At 37.6% G+C, this 19,063-nt stretch overlaps 1 protein-coding gene across 10 annotated transcripts in view; it reads left to right on the forward strand.

Moving 5' to 3' along the window:
• FLRT2 (fibronectin leucine rich transmembrane protein 2) overlaps positions 1–17,176 on the forward strand; it is a 123,991-nt gene extending 106,815 nt beyond the window's left edge. For 9 of the 10 annotated variants that reach the window (XM_069092367.1, XM_069092369.1, XM_069092366.1 and 6 more), the window contains one exon: positions 12,728–17,176. In XM_069092367.1, coding sequence (XP_068948468.1) covers positions 13,135–15,120 — 1,986 coding nt within the window. In that variant the 5' untranslated portion in view covers positions 12,728–13,134 and the 3' untranslated portion in view covers positions 15,121–17,176. Of the gene's footprint in view, positions 1–3,158; positions 3,284–12,727 lie in introns of all 10 variants that reach the window. The other variant, XM_069092375.1, reaches the window with a different exon arrangement.
• The last annotated feature ends 1,887 nt before the right edge of the window (positions 17,177–19,063 follow it).

Here is a 19,063-nt window from a genome sequence, read left to right on the forward strand (position 1 = left end):
GCCCCATCTAGCACAGAATCTTATGATCATCCTATAAGCAAATCAACTTTCTGGATAACTTGGGATCAGTAGGAAAACAGATTGAAAACCAAAGACACTATAAATAATGATTTCTTATTTTACATGCATATTTAGTGTCCTATAAAGCTGATTTCCTCTGTCTCTCTTTTCAGTGTCAGTCTCATTTATAATGTTGTTTGTTTTTGTTATCTTTTTTTCTATTTTCTTTTAATTGATTGGGATAATTTTGCAGCTATATTATCACCCTCTAGTGGTACTTCAGAGTAAAATCAATCTGGTTTTCAAGAATGGACTCACAGTGTTTTAATCATTTGTTATAGTGTATTAATAAAATAATAACTAAAGCATGATAATTAAGGTAAGAGTTTCCTGAGCTTTTTCACATGTGAATCTTTTCTTTTTAGATAACTGACAAGGAAAGAGTTGATTAACAACTACTAAACGAAAAAATAAAGCATATTTTTGTGTGGGAAGAGATACAATAACTACATTAAAGCTCTGGTGTCCATATTTTTTCCTTCTTTCAAATAAAAATGGTTCCCAGATCTACTTGATCCTTCTAGGAGCTCTGTGAAGCTGGCATTATCAAACTTACTACTGTTGGCTCACTCTACTAGGACCATCAAAGTAGATGTGATAGAGATATTTTTTATATTAAAAAAAAAACTAACAAGCATATATTAAGTTCTTACTCAGTAGCAGGCACTCTGCTAGACCCTGGGGATACAAAGGCAAAAATTAAACATTCCTCACCTTCAAGGAGATTACCTTCTATTAGAATTAGTATCCAGACTATGAAAAAAAGGACTTAAAAGATTTCTTTTCCAGTCTGCTAAGTCACTTTAATCATTAAAATCTTGAAATGATTTAATTGCTTAGCCCCTTTTATTCCTTTAACTGTTGCCTTACCTGAGCTCTAAAGATGTTATGCTGAACATTTTGAAAATGTTTTCTATTTTGCTTTTACCTATATCTTAGTCACACTCTTAGGGGAAAAACCATTTAGGAAAGTAGTAGATTAAGGCCAAAGCATAATAATAATTCTCTTTCTTCCTATCGTTTCACCCTCTCTTTCCCAAATCCAGATATACATACCCACCCATAACCCAGGACTGCAGTATGACAGTTGTTCACAAAAATGAGAAGTGTTATAAAAGCATATTTATTCAGAGAGGAAATTTCATACCATTTAAATTCAGATCCATCCCTATGATACTGAAATAGGCTAAAGCAATGAATTTTTCATTTTTTTTTTAGAATCAGAACCAGATAACTCACCTGGAAATACACACCAAATAATTTCATTTCATGGTCCTAATCAATATAACAGAAACCAATCTATATTCTAACTATGGAGACTCAGCATTTTGTTTCTATATATATATATGTGTGTGTGTGTGTGTGTGTATGTATATACACATATGTGTGTGGGATTTTCTGATAGTGTATATATACATGCACACATTTATACATGTGTGTTTGGTGTGTGTATACACAGGTGTATATATTTATGTGTATATGTATATAATATATACACATAGGAGTATGTGTGTATATATAGGTACAGACATAGATGATAGATATAAGATGATGAATTTCCATAGGTAGATTGGTTTCTGTTCTATTGATTAGGACCACATAATGAAATTACTTTGTGTGTGTGTACATGCATGCACACACATGTATAGTTGTTTAGTTGTTTCAGTCATGTCCAACTCTTTATGGCCTCCCTTTGGCATTTTCTCGTCAGAGATACCAGAGTGGTTTGCCATTTCCTTCTTCCACTCATTTTATAGCTGAGGAAACTTAGGCAAACTGGGTTAAGCAACTTGCCCAGGAATCATAGTGCTTGTAAGCATCTGAGGCAAGATTGGAGCTCAGTTTTTCCTTACTCCAGGCCCAGCACTCATCCACTCCACCACCTAGGTGTCCCTACACATAAATACATGCACATGTATACTCATAAATGTACATACATATATGTATTTTTAAATGATCTCCATACATGGAGTAGTGTTTATGTGAAAAACATAGCATGTTTATATTTCTAGATTCAATATAATTTTTCTTTGGAACTTTATTTCACAATATGATAATTGCAGACCTATTTTCTTCAGATTTTGATCGAATTGAAGCATTAGATGATTAGACCTTGGTGGAATAGTCACAGTGAATTTAGGTTAACTTTCAGGGGTGGTGGAAGTTATTCATATTATATGATCAAAACCACTCACAGGTCTTTAGTAGACCATTTAGACTCACCTGAATCCAGGTCAAAACAAGGCAGAATTGGGAAGCTTTACCTTGCTTTCTGTTTGTTCAGACTTTTTAACACTCAACACAGGATTGGAATCCTGGGCCTAAATGGCCCCAATTTGAGCTTTGAAGCTCAACAGGGAACTTGAACTTTGACTATAGGTTGCAATACCATTTTGGCTCCTGAGATAATGGAAGGTGGTTCCTCCCCTCCCCCAATTTTTTCCATGAGTTCTAGGTCTGTTATATGGGTGAACAAAGCACAGGTATCTTTATGGGCAAGGATTTTATTTTATTTTTTTGTTAAAGCAGAGCAAGTTAGAGTAGAGTACATAAGAAGACAAACTGAAAACACATACACACTCATATACATGTATGTGTATATATATATATATATATACACTCATATATTATATATAAGATTCTTATATAGATAAAATGTAATCACATATATAACATGTAACCATATATATGTGTATATATGTATGTATATATGTGTATATGTATGGAGGGAGAGAGAGAGGGGGGGTTCTTTTTATTGATTCCTTCAAGGCACCTAAATCCAATAGGTGGTGAAAGAATGTCAAACATATTTCACAGTATCTTAGATTTAGAAATAGAAGAGACCTCTTAGAGGTCATTTACATCCAGTGCTCTCATTTTTACCCATGAGCTTGCTGAGGCCCAAAGGGGGATAAGCAACTTAATCAAGCTCACAAAGGCAGAATGTGACAGAATCAGGAATCCGATTCATTACCTCTGAATCCAAAGAACCATACATTAAAAAGGAACAAAAATGTTAATCACACATAATCACTTGGGGGCCTCACTTGGAACACTACAACATATTTGAGCCCTTTTTTTTTTTTTTTTCCTTTCAGGTCAGCATCTCCTATTAGTGAGAAAAGATTCCCTATGTATTTAAGTCCTGTGGGCACCAGCAGAATCTATACATTAGAGCATTCACTAAAGGCAAAGAAGTAGAATTGAGCATCATCTGTTAGAAGTGAGTATAGATTCAAACAGTTGAGTACAGACATAGGCCTCTGGAGAGAATGACAAGGTTTAATGCATTGAATGGTTGTGATTACTAAGTGTTGGCTGCTCAGCCTTTCACTCAGTACCCTTTTGACTTGAGGAAGCATATAATGTGGATGTAGGTGGTGCCATGCCGGGAATGAGGTGATTTGGGTTTAATTCTGCAGGCTTTTAACTTTTAGGAGGCCAGTGCAATTTGTAGGTAGGCAACAACTTGCAGAAGCAACTGGTAGGAGGAAAAGGAGGTGGCACTATCAGTACCAAAATATATCTGAAGATTCTATATTGGCTTCGTTGCTTTTCTTCACACATGACATTCCAAGTCCAATATCCTTGCCTATCACCCACACCTGAAATGCCCTCCCATCTCAACTCACTGTCTTTAAGAATCTATCCCTTTCAGAGTTCAGCTCAAATGCCACTTTCTCCATGAGGCTTTTTTTGCTTCCTGAACTTTTTGTTCTTTTCAGTAAGAACCAAAAAAAGTTACCTTGTATTTATTTTATATATTGTTAGATATATACATATGGATTATCTTGATGATTCATGACTCCTCAAGGGCAAAGATTTTATGTATTTGTTTCTTTTTTTTGTATCTAAAGCACAGAACCAGGCATATAGTTAAATGCTTAGTGATCGAAATTCACACAATCAGTCCATGAATTTCCTGTCTCATTTAGAACCTCTTTCTGCAAGGCAAATTAATGCCCACAGTTACTCCCTTTAGCTAAGGCTCCTTTGAATATTCATCTCAGTCAGTCAATAAATACTTATTTAGTGCCTATATGGACCAAGTACAGTGCTGAGTGCTGGCGATACAAATATGAAAAATAAAAAGACATCCACAAAGAGTTTACAATCTAAGGAAGGAAGGCTACATACAAAAGGAAATTAGAAAGCAGGGACAGAGTGGGATCATCAGGGAAGATACCTGATTGGGGGAGGGGCATGGTATGGGGAGAGGGAGGTTGGGCCTGTGGTGGAAAAGTCCAAGAAATTCCAAAATAATGCAGTTAGGTGGGAGATAAGGAGATGTTCTGATCTAAGCTAAGCTCCCTAGGGACCAAGAGATTAAGGAATTCATGGCTCCACCCTCCACCTAGAGGAACAAAGGGTAGTGAATGAGGTAGAGTTTCAAGTCTTAGGGAATCTTGCTGGGTGTAGAAAAATGAGTTTCCTGGGGCAGGATAGAAAATATTCATTTAAATATAACAGTTTAAAACTATGACCCTTGGCTAGGAGAGGGGGTAGTGAAATTGTCCTTGGTGCTTCTCCATCCATCCATCCTGCCTTGGAAGTCTTCCTGATTCTTTTCTATTACCATTCCCTACCAACCCCAAAGCCCATTTATGTACCTATAAGCTTGGGATAGTAACATCTACTCCACAGTATTGTAATTTCAAGTGTGATTTTATGAGTAAGTGTTTAATAGACCTTAAGAGCTGTCTAAATATGAGCTAACTTCCGTCTTCCAATGTCCTTCTTAATGGCATGCCTAGAACTAAAAGCAATGTTCCTTGACCCAGTTTACAATTCATAGTGCTTTGAGACAAACTTCAAGGAGTCACACAAGTGCTAGGAATTCTGGTAGACTGGTCATATTGGGGAAGGGCTAGAAATATTTGAGGTCAGAGACACCTCTTGGATTGGATTCCGTACCTTACCAAAACTTACATATGGCCTATGTAAGTCATTTCCTCCTTCATAAAGGTGCATCTCATCCCCTTTCAAATTCTATGTATTAAAGAACCCAAACTCTGAAAATCTCTCTCACAAACGCACATGCACATACACACACACACACACACACACGTGCACATGCGCACAGAGTTTAGTTGATTGAACTAGCTGGCAGATCCGTCAAATGGCAATTCTTTCATCAAAGGCTTTGATAGCTCATCAGGGGAAAATGTTCCTAAGGTCATTGACTGAACCACAAGTTTACTATGAGCTAAAACTGTGATGTGTTTTCTAATAAAGCTTACTGTGGTCTTAATAAAAGTTTAAAATCCAGATCACAAGATGTAACCACCACACAGCACCCAACACTGGTCAAACCACATCTAAGGTTTTGTGTTTGATTCTGGTATCATGTTTTTAAGAAGAACATTTAAAAATTAGCACATTCAGAGACTGTTGGCTGGAATAGTTAGGAATCAGAAAACTGTCTCATGAAAAATTATTAGGGAAACTGCTTGAGGTGGTTAGCCTGGAGAAGATGAGACTAAAGGTAGGGGGAGTAGAGTATGATACTAGTTTTCAAGTATTTCAGGGACCATCATATGGCATAGGGAATTCATTAGTTTTGTGTATTTTCAGAGGGTAGAACATTGTAACTAAAGTGTACCCAGATCTGTGCCTCACACAAAAATTTATAGTTGGTTAATGTTTGTTAGACTAAAGTGAAGTTTTGTGGGAGATTTCATCTCAAAAGATAAAAATAACATGGTAACTGGAGCAACCTAAAGATGAACCAAGGCTGCTGCACTAGGTAGATTGTTAACGGAGGTACTCAGAGAATTAATGCTTATCTTTTAAGGATATGTTAGCAGAGATGGGTGAGAGTTTTGATTAGATGTCAGAGGATCCTTCCAACTCCTAAAATTCCAAGACGTTCCCTTCATTGAACCACTTGTTCCCGCCCATCTCAAAAGGAGGTAAATATTTGTTAGCAGTTTGCTGCCATGGAAAGAGTCAGAGGGTCTGAGCTGAAATCCTAGCTCCCTCACTTAGTACCTGTGTGACCTTGGGCAAGTTACTAAACTTCTTTAGCCCTCACATTCCTCATCTATAAAATGAGAAGCTTGGAAGGAGTGATCTCTCAGGTCCTGGATTCTAAGCTCTGTAATGCTGTGGTAAAAGCATTGAATTTAGTGTTTATTCCTACTTGTATAACGTTGGGCAAGTTATTTTTTTTTAGTTTCTTTTTTTTCTTTTTTGGAGGGGGTAAGGCAGGGCAGTTGGGGTTAAGTGACTTGCCCAAGGTCACACGTATAGTTTTGTGTTAAGTGTCTGAGGCCAGATTTGAAGTCAGGTCCTCCTGACTCCAGGGCTGGTGTTCTATTCACTGTGCCACCTAGCTGCCCCGCTTGGACAAGTTATTTAACCTCAATAGGCCTGAGTTTTCCCATTTATAAAATGAGGGTATTGACCTAAATGATGCTATACTCTCTCCTTTCTCTAAATCTGTGATTCTGTGATTTGGACTATGTAACCATAGGTAAGTCATTTACTATTTAGCCTTATAGACTCATTGATTCAGAACCTGGGAAGGGACGTCAAAGGCCATCTAGTCTAACTCTTTCTACGTTTAATTGCTTTTATTTTGTTCAGTATTTTCCAATTATATTTTCATCTAGTTCAGGTTGGGAGTGTTGAGCCCCATGTGGCCCTCAGTATTCATATTCATCAAGTCTATTCTAAAGTCCTTTATAAACCTTCAAGTACTGAATAAATGGATGCTAATGATGATGATGGTGATTCATGTTCATGGTGATAATTATGATAAGGCAGCTAGGTGGCAGTGGATAGAGAATCAAACTTGGAGTCAGAAAGACCTGAATTTGATTTTAGATGCTTATCAGTAGTGCTACACTGGGCAAGTTACTTAACTTGTTAGTAACTGTTAGTCTGTTAGTCTCATTTTTCTTCATCTTTAAAATGGGGATTATAAAAACACCCATTTCCCTGAGTTCTTAGAAGGAGGAAATAAAATAATATATGTGAAGCCTTTTGCCAATCTCAAAATGCCATGCAAATATTGGCTATTATTATTGTATGCTATAATTAATAATAATAGCTATTATCATCATCTGTTAGACCTTGCCTTTTGGGGGGCTGGTCCCCTTGATTCAACAAAGCATTTCTTCCTAAAATTCTTCACTATAATTTTGTATTCAGTTCTGAAATTAAACAGTTAAGCACCATACATACTTAGTATCATAGACTGTACTTAAGTTTTGCATGGGATTATGAATTTTCAATGGGACCTCTATGTACCAACTGTGGACAATATGTGGTACTATCAAGTGGGCCCTCAGAGGTGAGGAGTTTAGATTTATTTGCTCATGGCTTTAATATTTGGTTACTGTCCCAAACTTAAACCACGTTATCTGAACTAACTGGGTTAGAAACCACAAGAGGATTCCTCTTTAAATAAGATCAGCGTTTTCTACTTGCCAGGAGAATGGTCCTTTTGGTGGCATTTTAATGTTTCCAAATCTAGACTGGCTGGAGCCAGGAAGTTCTGAGGTGTTAAAAAATGTTCTTAGGAAAATAAACATCTAATCAGAATTTTCCAGAAATTTGGTTCAGATTCTTCTATAAAGGAATCATTTCAACTTAGAGGCTAGTGGGTGGGTTTTTTTTGTTGTTGTTGTTGTTTTTGCTTTGCTAATGGGAGTTTGGTGCGTGTGCAGACCCCAAGTAACAGCCTTGTGTCCTCCACACTAGCTACTGGGATCTGCACATATACCAGACGCCCATTACATTTTTTTTTCAAATCATTTTTCTGATTCTTCCTTAGTGACTGGCTAACTATAAATTGTATGTATCCCTAACTCATCTTTGGGGATATGCAGAAGTTTGATCTACAAGTCACTTTTGGTGCTTACAAATTTATAAAAATGCTATCATGGTGTATTTACTGCTACCCTTTTATACCTTCATGTTATAAAGAATATAGTATCCTCAACTTTCCTCAGTCTGTTTTAAGACATATCTCTTGATGGAACCAAATGATTACAAGATTCTAGAATCAGTGAGATCTTGTCATGCTGGGAAGACTTTTCAAGTCAGCTTTTATGTGTACCCTTTGACACACTCTGCTGTCCTCTCCAATCACAACCAAAGCCAAAGCCATTAAGATTTGCCTTGTATTTTTGTGTAATGCAGTCAGTAGCATTTGTGGACAATTCCTGTTTTCTTTACCATGTATTTTATGATCTTAGTTTATTAAACACTTCTGGAATATTATCTCCTGAAATTAATCAAATCCCTCAACTAACCCAACAGTACTAACAGAGAGTCTTTGCAGAAAGCTTTTAAAAGATTTATGCACTTGTATGCCAGAATCTCTGAAAATAGTTAAATTAAAGCAGCTTCTCTGCTTTACAGTCATCTGTAAGAGGCTGGCATGGAGTCACCAAAGAACATCTGTTGCGTGGTGGTTTACCCCCAGGCTTTTGAGGTTGTATTGCCTCCTATAAAAGCAAACTCCTGTATTTATCCAATGCCTTCCATTCAATAATTCTCAATAAACTCCAAAGTTTCCTTGAAGAGAGGGTGGGGAAGAACTTGCTTAATGTTTAAATAGACAAAGAAAAGCTTACTCTCCACATATTTGGGGGGAAGATATTTGTATTCCTGACAAAAAAAAATGCGACTTTATAACAGCTAATAATTGAAAAAACAAAACAAAACATGGATTTGCTTATTGTCATCAGGGTGGGCTAATATCATGATGAGAATGAGGCCAAGTAGGGATAATCACTGTACAGTAGAATCTTTATTCATCCACAAGCTGTCTTTCTGTGTATCTTACTGCATCAGCTGCATAGGCAATGCTTATTCTACCGTTGATATTGATTGTTTAGCTAGTATTCTACTATGTAAACTTGATCTAGTCCATTTTCTCTGACAAGAAGTGATTGTCAGTTCTTTCTTAGAAGTTCATTTGATACAAGAAATTGACATAGATGGTTTGAACACAATTTGACTTTCCTCTTTGCATTTAATATTGACATTGAGGTATAAGGCATTTTCTGTCCTCAGAATGGGAGTCAGCAAGAGCTGTTTTTGAGAAAATGGACTAGCAATTATCCTATTTGACTTTTTTTTTTTGATGGGGTTGGTGGGAAAATGATTCTTTCTGAGGTGCTCTCAGAATTTAAAGAGTTCATTTTATTTTAACAGAAATACTGCATGATGTCAGGTACATTCAGACTTTCTTATCATTGCATCATATCTGATCTGAACTGTTTAGAAGTATAATTTTGTGGAGATTCCCAACAGCAATCCAAACATTCCTTTATTGAAAATTGAACTTGTCATGACCAATCAACTCGATGTGATCTAGATAGGACTTTTCTCATATGAAAGAGGATAAACAGTGACAGTTTGAACCATGCAATCCTGTTAGGGGCTTTCTTCAGTATCACGTCATCAAGCATAATTATAAAAGAGCCAGTCATGAGTGAAATAGGCCTGCAAGAGAGCAAGGCCTTCAGCCCTGGGTTGGCTGATGGGGCTTTTTCTATAGTTACAGAAGACACAGCCCAGCAAGTGGAAAATTTACTATTTGGTTGCATAATGATAGGCTTCAGGAATAGTTCAGAGTTCTTTGTGAATTTCCAACTATGTTAGCCTCAGGGTCTGATACCTGATGAGCTTTCTAAGTAAGTACAGTAATCTTTAGGCATAGAGTTTGCTCTTTTTAGGCTATAATATCTTGGCTCATAAACACAGTTATGGAACATCCATTTTTTTTTAAACCTACCTACTTTGGAGTCCCCAGGGTAGCCTTTTAGAAAACACTGCACATAAGCTGTGCTACTACTGGCATGCATGACAAATCTTTCTACATTGCTTAGAATGTGCTTTGAACCTGCCTTTCCAATCTTGCTGACGGCTGAATGCAAACAGAACCAGAATTTTTTTTTTTTTTTGAGGAGAGCTGTTGGCAGGGGTGGGGGAGGTGAGGTGTCATTTTATTAAAAACTAGAATCTCTTGAATGCAACTAACATTTCTTTATAAGGTAACTTTTACAAACATTTCCTTAGTCCCATTGAATCTCTTGATAAATTTCTTCTATTATTGCCAAAGCTGTATAAAACTTGACCTGCGATTTCATTGTAGGAAATTCCCAGAGTTGTAATGGTGTAACTCCTTTGTGACTAAGAGTCAGTCAGGCCCCTTAAGAGTTTCTTGCCTTACCCCAGTAAGTACTTTGATGCCACACACCTTTGGTTTGGTGGGGGAATAATATTAGTAATAATTTAATATTATGAATAATGAAAGATCTTTATGAAATAATGCAAAGTGGAAAACAGAACAAAAAGAAAGGAGCACATGCTAGTCATAATCAATTAATAAGCATTTATTATGCATCTCCTACATGCCAGACACTGTGATAAGCACAGAGGATACAAAAAAAGAGGTAAAAGACAGTCCCTGCTCCCAAGGAGCTTACAGTCTAATGAATCATAATCATGAAGGAAAATGAATGGGAATGAATGGACCAAAGGAATTTTGGGGAGGCATAGAAAGGACTGAAAAGGTATTATTTTATGCAATGAAATTTATGTAAATTGTTACTATGCACATCTTATTATTTCCATTTATATTTCATACTGTTCCTAATGAAATATTAAATTTTAAAAATGAAAAAAAAAGTTTCTGTGCCTTGACCACATGGCCACATATCTAGTATGAGCCAGAGGTTGAATTTGAAGCCCAAACTTCTTGACTTTACTGAACTATTTATTCTACCTCTGGTTAACTCTTAGGAGCAGGGGTTGGGAAAAATAGCTTATAACTCTTTTCTCAAATGACTACTCCACACACTATTAGATTCTCTTTAAACTTAATACATTAGAATATTGGAATAAATGAAGTGGTCAGCCATTGTCTATGAAGGAACTCTTGAAATACCTTGAGACATAAGTTAGTGATCGTTTATTGATAAAATAAAAAAAATGCATCTATCAAAGGCACTTCAAATTTTTTGCTGTGTTTCCCTTTACTGATTCACTCTTTCTTTGATGCTGTTCTGTATGACCTTGGGCAAGTCAATCTTCCTTGCCCTTGGTATCCTTATCTGTAAAATTAGGGGGAGGAACTATATGACCTTTGAGATTCATTGCACTTCTAGATCTATGATCCTATGATTGGCCTTTTCTCCTGGAGGGTAGGGGATATTATAGTTCAGTGACATAGCACTTGCTTGTGTGCAAATCACAGTTTTTCTAATGCTGTTTTTTTCTTTGCTGTGATTCTAAAACAAGATCCTTTAAAAAATGTATACATGTATACATACATGTGTGTACACATGTGCCTATGCATGTGTATGTATATTATAAAGTAGAAATATATGCATGCATAAAAATAGAAAGCAGAAATAAATATCTACTTTCTAAAGTGGAATTTCTATATAGCTCCTCTGGCATTAAAATTATAGGATGTTCATATCATATTTTGCTGGTTGTTTTTTCTTTTCTTTTTTAATAGAGTTTCTTCAGGTTGTTAAAATAACTGTCTCAAATAATTCTTTTGTGCTTTTAGGTTTCAATTTCTTTATATTGGTGAGAATTAAGAGACACACAGCTTACCATGTCCTGACATGTTGGTTTTATAGGGAAATCAAAACTGGTACCTTTCAATTAACTCCTTTATTTCTTTCATCTCAAAATTGATGGCTTGAAATTGTGTGTAAGAAAGAATAATTGGTTTCTTAAAAGTACCTTAATTCCTCCAAATATTCCTTCAACCATAACAAAATGATCTGAGAACATTTTTCCTTTGGGGACATAAGGGAACCAGCTAATTCAGTGGGGGGTTCATGCCTGGGCCTGGATTCCACAACTCTGTCTGGTAACATCATGCATATAGATCACTTGAGGGGGGGGTTATTTGACTTGCAGGTGTCAGGGCCTGGAGTTTACTCTACCCAGGAACTGGGGTGTTGAAGGATAAGTATGGGGTATGGTGGGGAAGTGGAAAAGAATGAGTAGTTATTTCCCTGTCGCCTTTCATAAAAATGGAAGGAGACATTTTATATGCTCATGAGATAGTTTGTAGAATGGAATTAGGGGAAGAATTAAGCAGTTTCAACTGAACTGCTTGTTATTTCACATTTTTTTTGTGTGTTATGATAACTCTTAAGAAGGAATTATTTGATTTTTGATCAAATGTGGTACATTATTATTCATACCTTGCTGTTATTTAAGTCTGACATGTGCTTTTGTCTACTACCTTCTTAAAATAAAACATAAATAAAACAAAAAAATTTAAACAGCCAATAAAAATTTCAAATAGATTTATTTTCAGTAATTTTATATAAAGTAATTTGGCATGTGAATAGAGGTTACAGGGAGCTATGTGAAGAGGCAGAGAAGTCTTCAGGTCAAAGACTCGGTGCTGCTTGTTGAAAGTATAAATATGGTTTTTATTTTGCATTTCATCCATGCAGTCATTAAGTCCCTGCTGTATATCCATATTTTTAAGCACAATTTAGAGTCATTATCCAACATGTGTCCTTGATTAAGGGTAGATTTTCATGGCAATTATAGCTATTTAACTCTAATCTTTTTTTCTTTTTTTTGCAAAAAAAAAAAAGGTTGAGGGAAGAATTATGATTACTATTCCTCTTGTCTCCAGTTTTACTGACATCTCTTTCTTTTTGTTCTACAACAGATCAAGAATTGAGCTGAATTGCGATGCTCACAGGCTGAACAACACTGACCTGAATTACAACAGAAGACAGAAGCCTTGCCAGTACATTGTGGTTCCTGTTGGTAGTGAGCACAGTTGGCATCACCTATCACCTGTTAGGGGAAAAAAAATCATCTACTGCATTTTAGTGCACATGGAGGAAGGCAGTAAAGAAGGCAATTCAAGAAGGATAATGAGACTGGGGCTTTCCTAGCTGATACCAGAAAACAACCGCAAGAGGATTGTTTTACTCTCCTCCTTTAGGACTTTACTCTTGTTTGAGTGTTGGACTCTAACAGAACTGATTTTCTGCCTTTTCAGTTTTGCCACCTGCCTTTATTATTTCCCATCCCCCAGCCTCTCTGTATTTTTTTTTCTTTACTTCAGAGATGGGCCTAAAGACTACGAAGTGGCCTAGCCACAGGGCTTTGCTTCTGAAATCTTGGGTTATCATTTCCCTGGGGCTCTACATGCAGGTTTCTAAAAACATGGCATGCCCTAGTGTGTGCCGCTGTGACCGGAACTTTGTCTACTGTAATGAGCGAAGCTTGACCTCAGTGCCTCTTGGGATACCGGAGGGCGTAACCGTACTCTACCTCCACAATAACCAAATTAATAATGCCGGATTTCCTGCAGAACTGCACAATGTACAGTCGGTGCACACAGTCTACCTGTATGGTAACCAACTGGATGAATTCCCCATGAACCTACCCAAGAATGTCAAGGTTCTGCACCTGCAGGAAAACAACATTCAGACCATATCGCGGGCAGCTCTTGCTCAGCTTTTGAAGTTGGAAGAGCTACACCTGGATGACAACTCCATCTCTACAGTAGGTGTGGAAGATGGGGCATTCCGAGAAGCTATAAGTCTCAAGCTGTTGTTTCTGTCTAAGAACCATCTGAGCAGTGTGCCTGTTGGCCTCCCTGTGGATTTGCAAGAACTGAGGGTAGATGAAAATCGAATTGCTGTTATATCAGACATGGCCTTTCAGAATCTCACAAGTTTGGAGCGTCTGATTGTGGATGGCAATCTCCTTACCAATAAGGGCATTGCTGAGGGGACTTTCAGCCATCTCTCAAAGCTCAAGGAATTTTCTATAGTGCGGAATTCACTGTCCCACCCTCCGCCCGATCTTCCAGGTACTCATCTGGTCAAGCTTTACTTACAGGATAACCAGATAAACCATATCCCTTTGACAGCATTTTCCAATCTTCACAAGTTGGAACGGCTGGATATTTCCAACAATCAGCTGCGGATGCTGGCTCAAGGGGTCTTTGATAATCTTTCCAACCTGAAGCAACTCACTGCACGGAATAATCCTTGGTTTTGTGACTGCGGTATTAAATGGGTCACAGAGTGGCTCAAATTCATCCCTTCATCTCTTAATGTACGTGGTTTTATGTGCCAGGGACCAGAACAGGTCAGGGGCATGGCTGTCAGGGAGTTGAATATGAATCTGTTGTCATGCCCTACCACTACACCTGGATTATCTCTCATTACCCCACCCCCAAGTATTGTTCCTCCAACCACACAGATTCCCACTCAGACTGCAGCCACCCCTAGCAGAAATTATACTCCTCTGACACCCACTGTATCTAAACTCCTCCCCACTGTGCCTGACTGGGATGACCGAGAAAGGGTGACCCCTCCCATTTCTGAACGAATCCAACTCTCAGTCCATGCTGTGAATGACACTTCCATTCAAGTCAGTTGGCTTTCTCTCTTTACTGTGATGGCATACAAACTCACCTGGGTGAAAATGGGCCACAGCCTGGTAGGGGGCATCGTTCAAGAACGGATAGTTGGTGGTGAAAAGCAACGTCTAAGTCTGATCAATTTAGAGCCCAAATCTACCTATAGGGTTTGCTTAGTGCCACTGGATGCTTTTAATTACCGAGCTGGAGAAGACACCATTTGTTCTGAGGCTACCACTCATGCCTCCCTTTTAAACAATGGCAGCAACACAGCTTCCAGCCATGAGCAGACAACTTCTCACAACATGGGTTCCCCCTTTCTTCTGGCAGGTTTGATTGGGGGTGCAGTGATATTTGTGCTGGTGGTTTTGCTCAGCATTTTTTGCTGGCACATGCACAAAAAGGGACGCTACACCTCCCAGAAGTGGAAATATAATAGGGGCCGGCGGAAAGATGACTACTGTGAGGCAGGCACCAAAAAGGACAACTCCATCCTGGAGATGACAGAAACCAGCTTTCAGATTGTCTCCTTAAATAATGATCAGCTCCTTAAAGGAGATTTCAGACTGCAGCCCATTTACACCCCAAATGGGGGCATTAATTACACAGACTGCCACATTCCCAACAACATGAGATACTGCAACAGCAGCGTTCCAGACTTGGAGCACTGTCACACGTGATATCGAGGGGGGCAGGGAGACACCAAGCGGACAGTGAAACTCTTAAGAACACACACGAAAACACACACATGTGCGAGCATACAGACACACACAAATTACATTTGATAAATGTTACACAGATGCATTTGTGCATTTGAATACTCTGTAATTTATACGGTGTACTATATAATGGGATTTAAAAAAAAGTGCTATCTTTTCTATTTCAAGTTAATTGCAAACAGTTTTGTAACTCTTTGCTTTTTAAATCTTTAAAAAAAAAAGTTGCTGAAGTACTGTACAGGGTTGTACAATGAGAACCCAATGCCATGGCAAAGGAAAGAGTGATTCTTCTGTACAATGTACATTAACCATTTTGCTGTCGAAGCTGTCAAAAGAGATTTCCTTTTTCAGAGCCACTGGTCAAGGTCCAAGTACAAATTAGAGTGGATTCATTAGGACAGGATAATTTAATTTTTATTTTTTTAAAAATTTAACCAAGCAATTCCATTCTATTTCTGCACTTCCCAGGGACTTTTTTTTTGGGGGGGGGGTGTGAAAGTAGAAATTACAAAATAAGGGATGGGCAAATTGTATAAAATTCTGGTTTGACCCAGTGTAGGAGATAACTGCCGAATCACAAGGAAAGAACTTCATTCTCGTGAGATAATTTGGTCCACTTGGCAAAGCCCAAGAGGATTAATTAAAATTTCAAAAAGCCTGAAAACTTTGGAGGTAGCTGGGCAAATGGTTTTAAAAAAAAATCATCATAGTGTCCCAACCCTATGTAATTTGACAGAGTTAGAGACCAGAGTTATATTTAATTCAGGCATATCGAGGAGCTGAAAATCCAAACAGAAAATCAACTCCCTTTAAAAGTGTTTATGTTCAAATTAAGCATAAGGCTAAACCAAATTCAACTGAAAAGTTTTCAGTACATTGTTTTAAGAGAGAGACTAACAAACTAGGGTAAAATAAATACTGAATTAAATTATTTTTGATAAAGAAGATTATTTTGGGAAATTCAGTATGGCTGTGTCTACATGACTGACCAAGCAACTGAGTGGAGAAAAAAAAAATCATTCAAGGTAGACTTTTGGTTTTTGTTGTTGTGTAGTTTTAAAAAATCTTGAAGTAGTTATTTTACTTAATCTTTTACTTTTTTTAAGTCAATTGTGTTGGTCTCATGTAGACAGAGCCCAAACTTATGCCTTTCCTTCTCTCAATTTCTTGTCTTCCATTGAGACATTTTGTTGGGGGAAAACCCACATAATTCTGTTAATCATACTCCATTTGGTTCTCATCTTTCCTCAGTTTTTCAGGAAAAGTTATTTATGACACTCTGGGATGCACAAAGACTCACCCAAGTGCACCTATAGCTTATGAAACTCGTGTCCGTTATCACAGCTAATAGTAGATCATAGATGCTAGAGTTAGTTAGGAGGGACCTTAGAGGTCACTATTAAGGCCTACCAGTGCTGGCCCAAAACATTATATGTATTTATATATCCTTCCCCCACCTGCCCAAGCAATCCCTGGGTTCAACAAATACATCGACTTTCTTTCCATTTTGCAGTTTACATTTAATTGATAGGAAAATGAGCAAACTGGATGTTTTATAAATTTTTCTGCCTAATCCTGTCAGAGCATGGGATAGAGCAAAAGGGGGATTGGGAGAGAAGTAGTCTTAAGTATGATAGGCTATGTTTTTGCAGCTCTGTCCCTTCTTCACAGAATTCATGTGATCCTTGGGAAGGCTAAAATCATTTTCTCCTTTTTATCCCCAAGATGTAGAAGGGCTGTGGATGGAGATGGTAGGCATTATCTGAAAGTTTGCATCCTTTTGAAGTTCTAGTTAAAAAAATCAGATTTAGAAATCTCACTCTATACTATGTGTTGTTTATTTCTCTTGCTATAACAGGTATTTTAGGGAGCCATGTGGCAAGGGTCACAGAGTTGTCTTTGTTTTTGTTTTGTTTTTAAAGGAAAAAAAGCTGTGATGTGTCTTCTTTGTATAACCTTAGGTATAAAATGCTATGCAAGTTTTTTTTTCTTTATAGTAAAAGCCTTATTTGCTCAATACTTTCTCTTTCCCCAATATGTTTTAACTCCTTTGGCCCTTTGGGATAAACAAGAAAAAATGTAACTAGCTATATATTGTTATAGGCATCTGTGTACCAGTGTGCATTCAGCCAAGGTGAAATTTCAGGCTTTATATGAATTCTGGAGTGGCTGAGATTTCCAGGGTAGTCTAGCAGCTCAATTGTTGGGTTGCTTCCTTAACACTCTCTCTACAATAAGAGTGAAAGGGGTTAGGTTGAGCAATGAAAGAGCCTAGTCTGGAAAATTCACCTGAATACCCAGGGGGATCTCACTTAATTACCTAATCACTTCAAGTCTCCAACATACTTAGACTTCATAGACAACAGTATATTTTTCTGGAAGGATGTTTTGGCTTCTTATTAAATATAGATTCACAATATTACTCATTTATCCTCATGTGACTTCACTCCCAAAGGGCCTCTGGCCATTGAGCCTTCAAACTCAAGATGGATGGGTTTCCCGTTTTTCTAAATTTTCCTGTGGCCTATACAGTCTGTGGGATTATTTGACACTAGCAGGTACAACAGAGTTCTTGGCCTAGAGAATGAGTTACAGTTGCCTGAATGGGGGTACCAAGCCCATCATGCTAGAAAGATGAGTTGTAAAAGTTCCATTTACCATTAACCTTGCTCATTTTGATTTTCTGTATGACATAGCAAATGCTCTGTTGAAAACAGGATCCTTTCTGAATATGGTATTTGGGAATCTCACCTCATGCTAAATGCTGTCATGTAATAGTTTTCTGTTCTATAATGGGCCCATGTTGCTGCTGCCTCACCACAGGACTTCTGTTTGAAATTGTTTCAGGTGTGGCCATATTTGCAAACCTGTCTGCATCCTAACTTGGTCCCTCCTGTGGTCGATGTACACTGAGAGATAGGTGGTCAGGATTAAGGGTGAAGTCAAATCCATAAAGCAGAAGGATGTTCACTGGTTCATACATAAAGACAGACCTATGGTCTTGACTTCCATGCCATGGTGTTTTAGCCAACTGAGTTAATTTGATTCATAGTGTATACATTCAGAAGTAAATGACTCTCTCCTGGCAAAGAAGAAATACTAAAAAAGACCAGAAATAAATGAATATCTAATGACAGTCCTTATCCATACCCATGGGTGCCATTTAATACTGATGGTGTTTGGAAAAGAGATTTGATGATGGAGATGCTGCAACCTTCCCTCCCAGTGTCAATGACATTTGTCTATTGAATTTGCAAGTTTGTTGTATGTGTTAGCAGGAAGGGACACCTGGCGTTTCCCTGCCTTTACTTTCCCAGGGCTTCTGAACAATAGTACTGCAAGTGAAATTAATTCTCCTTGTGAGCACTATTATATTTCCTAATTATCTGAATGTTTGTGGAAGATATATTAGGAGTTTCCCCCAAGGTAAAAAATATACAATATGACTGGTCTGAGGGGAAAAAAAATTTAAAAAGTCTAATGAAGGAGCTAATATTACAGCTCCATTTTCTACTAGAGCAGATCATAATCTTTTTAGTCATTTCATGGGCGTTAGAAAATACCTCCCCACTGGGAGAAAACCTCTTCATGTTGTGAGCAAAGCATCCTTACAAATCACAAGGCAATAATGTTGTAACCCACAGGGAGAACAAATGATGAATTTTATCTGCCAATCTTAGCAGTGGGTTCAGCCACAGCTATTGACAGCGAAGTGGTTAATTTCCATTTAATCCTTTGTTCATAGCATTTCTTTATTCTAATTTATGATGAGGAGACATTAAAGTTTTACTTTAGAACATGAGAGTAATGGTTTTCCTCATGACTTATCTTCCAGCCATACAAAAAAGCAAAACATAAGTGAGTTCCCCAAAGAGAAAACAAAAATAACTTGAGTGCTAAGCCT

The sequence above is a fragment of the Petaurus breviceps genome, unplaced genomic scaffold (assembly GCF_028583685.1).
Source record: "Petaurus breviceps papuanus isolate PSGF00001 unplaced genomic scaffold, PetGlider_PUasm1.0 189, whole genome shotgun sequence".
Taxonomy (NCBI): Eukaryota; Metazoa; Chordata; class Mammalia; order Diprotodontia; family Petauridae; genus Petaurus; species Petaurus breviceps.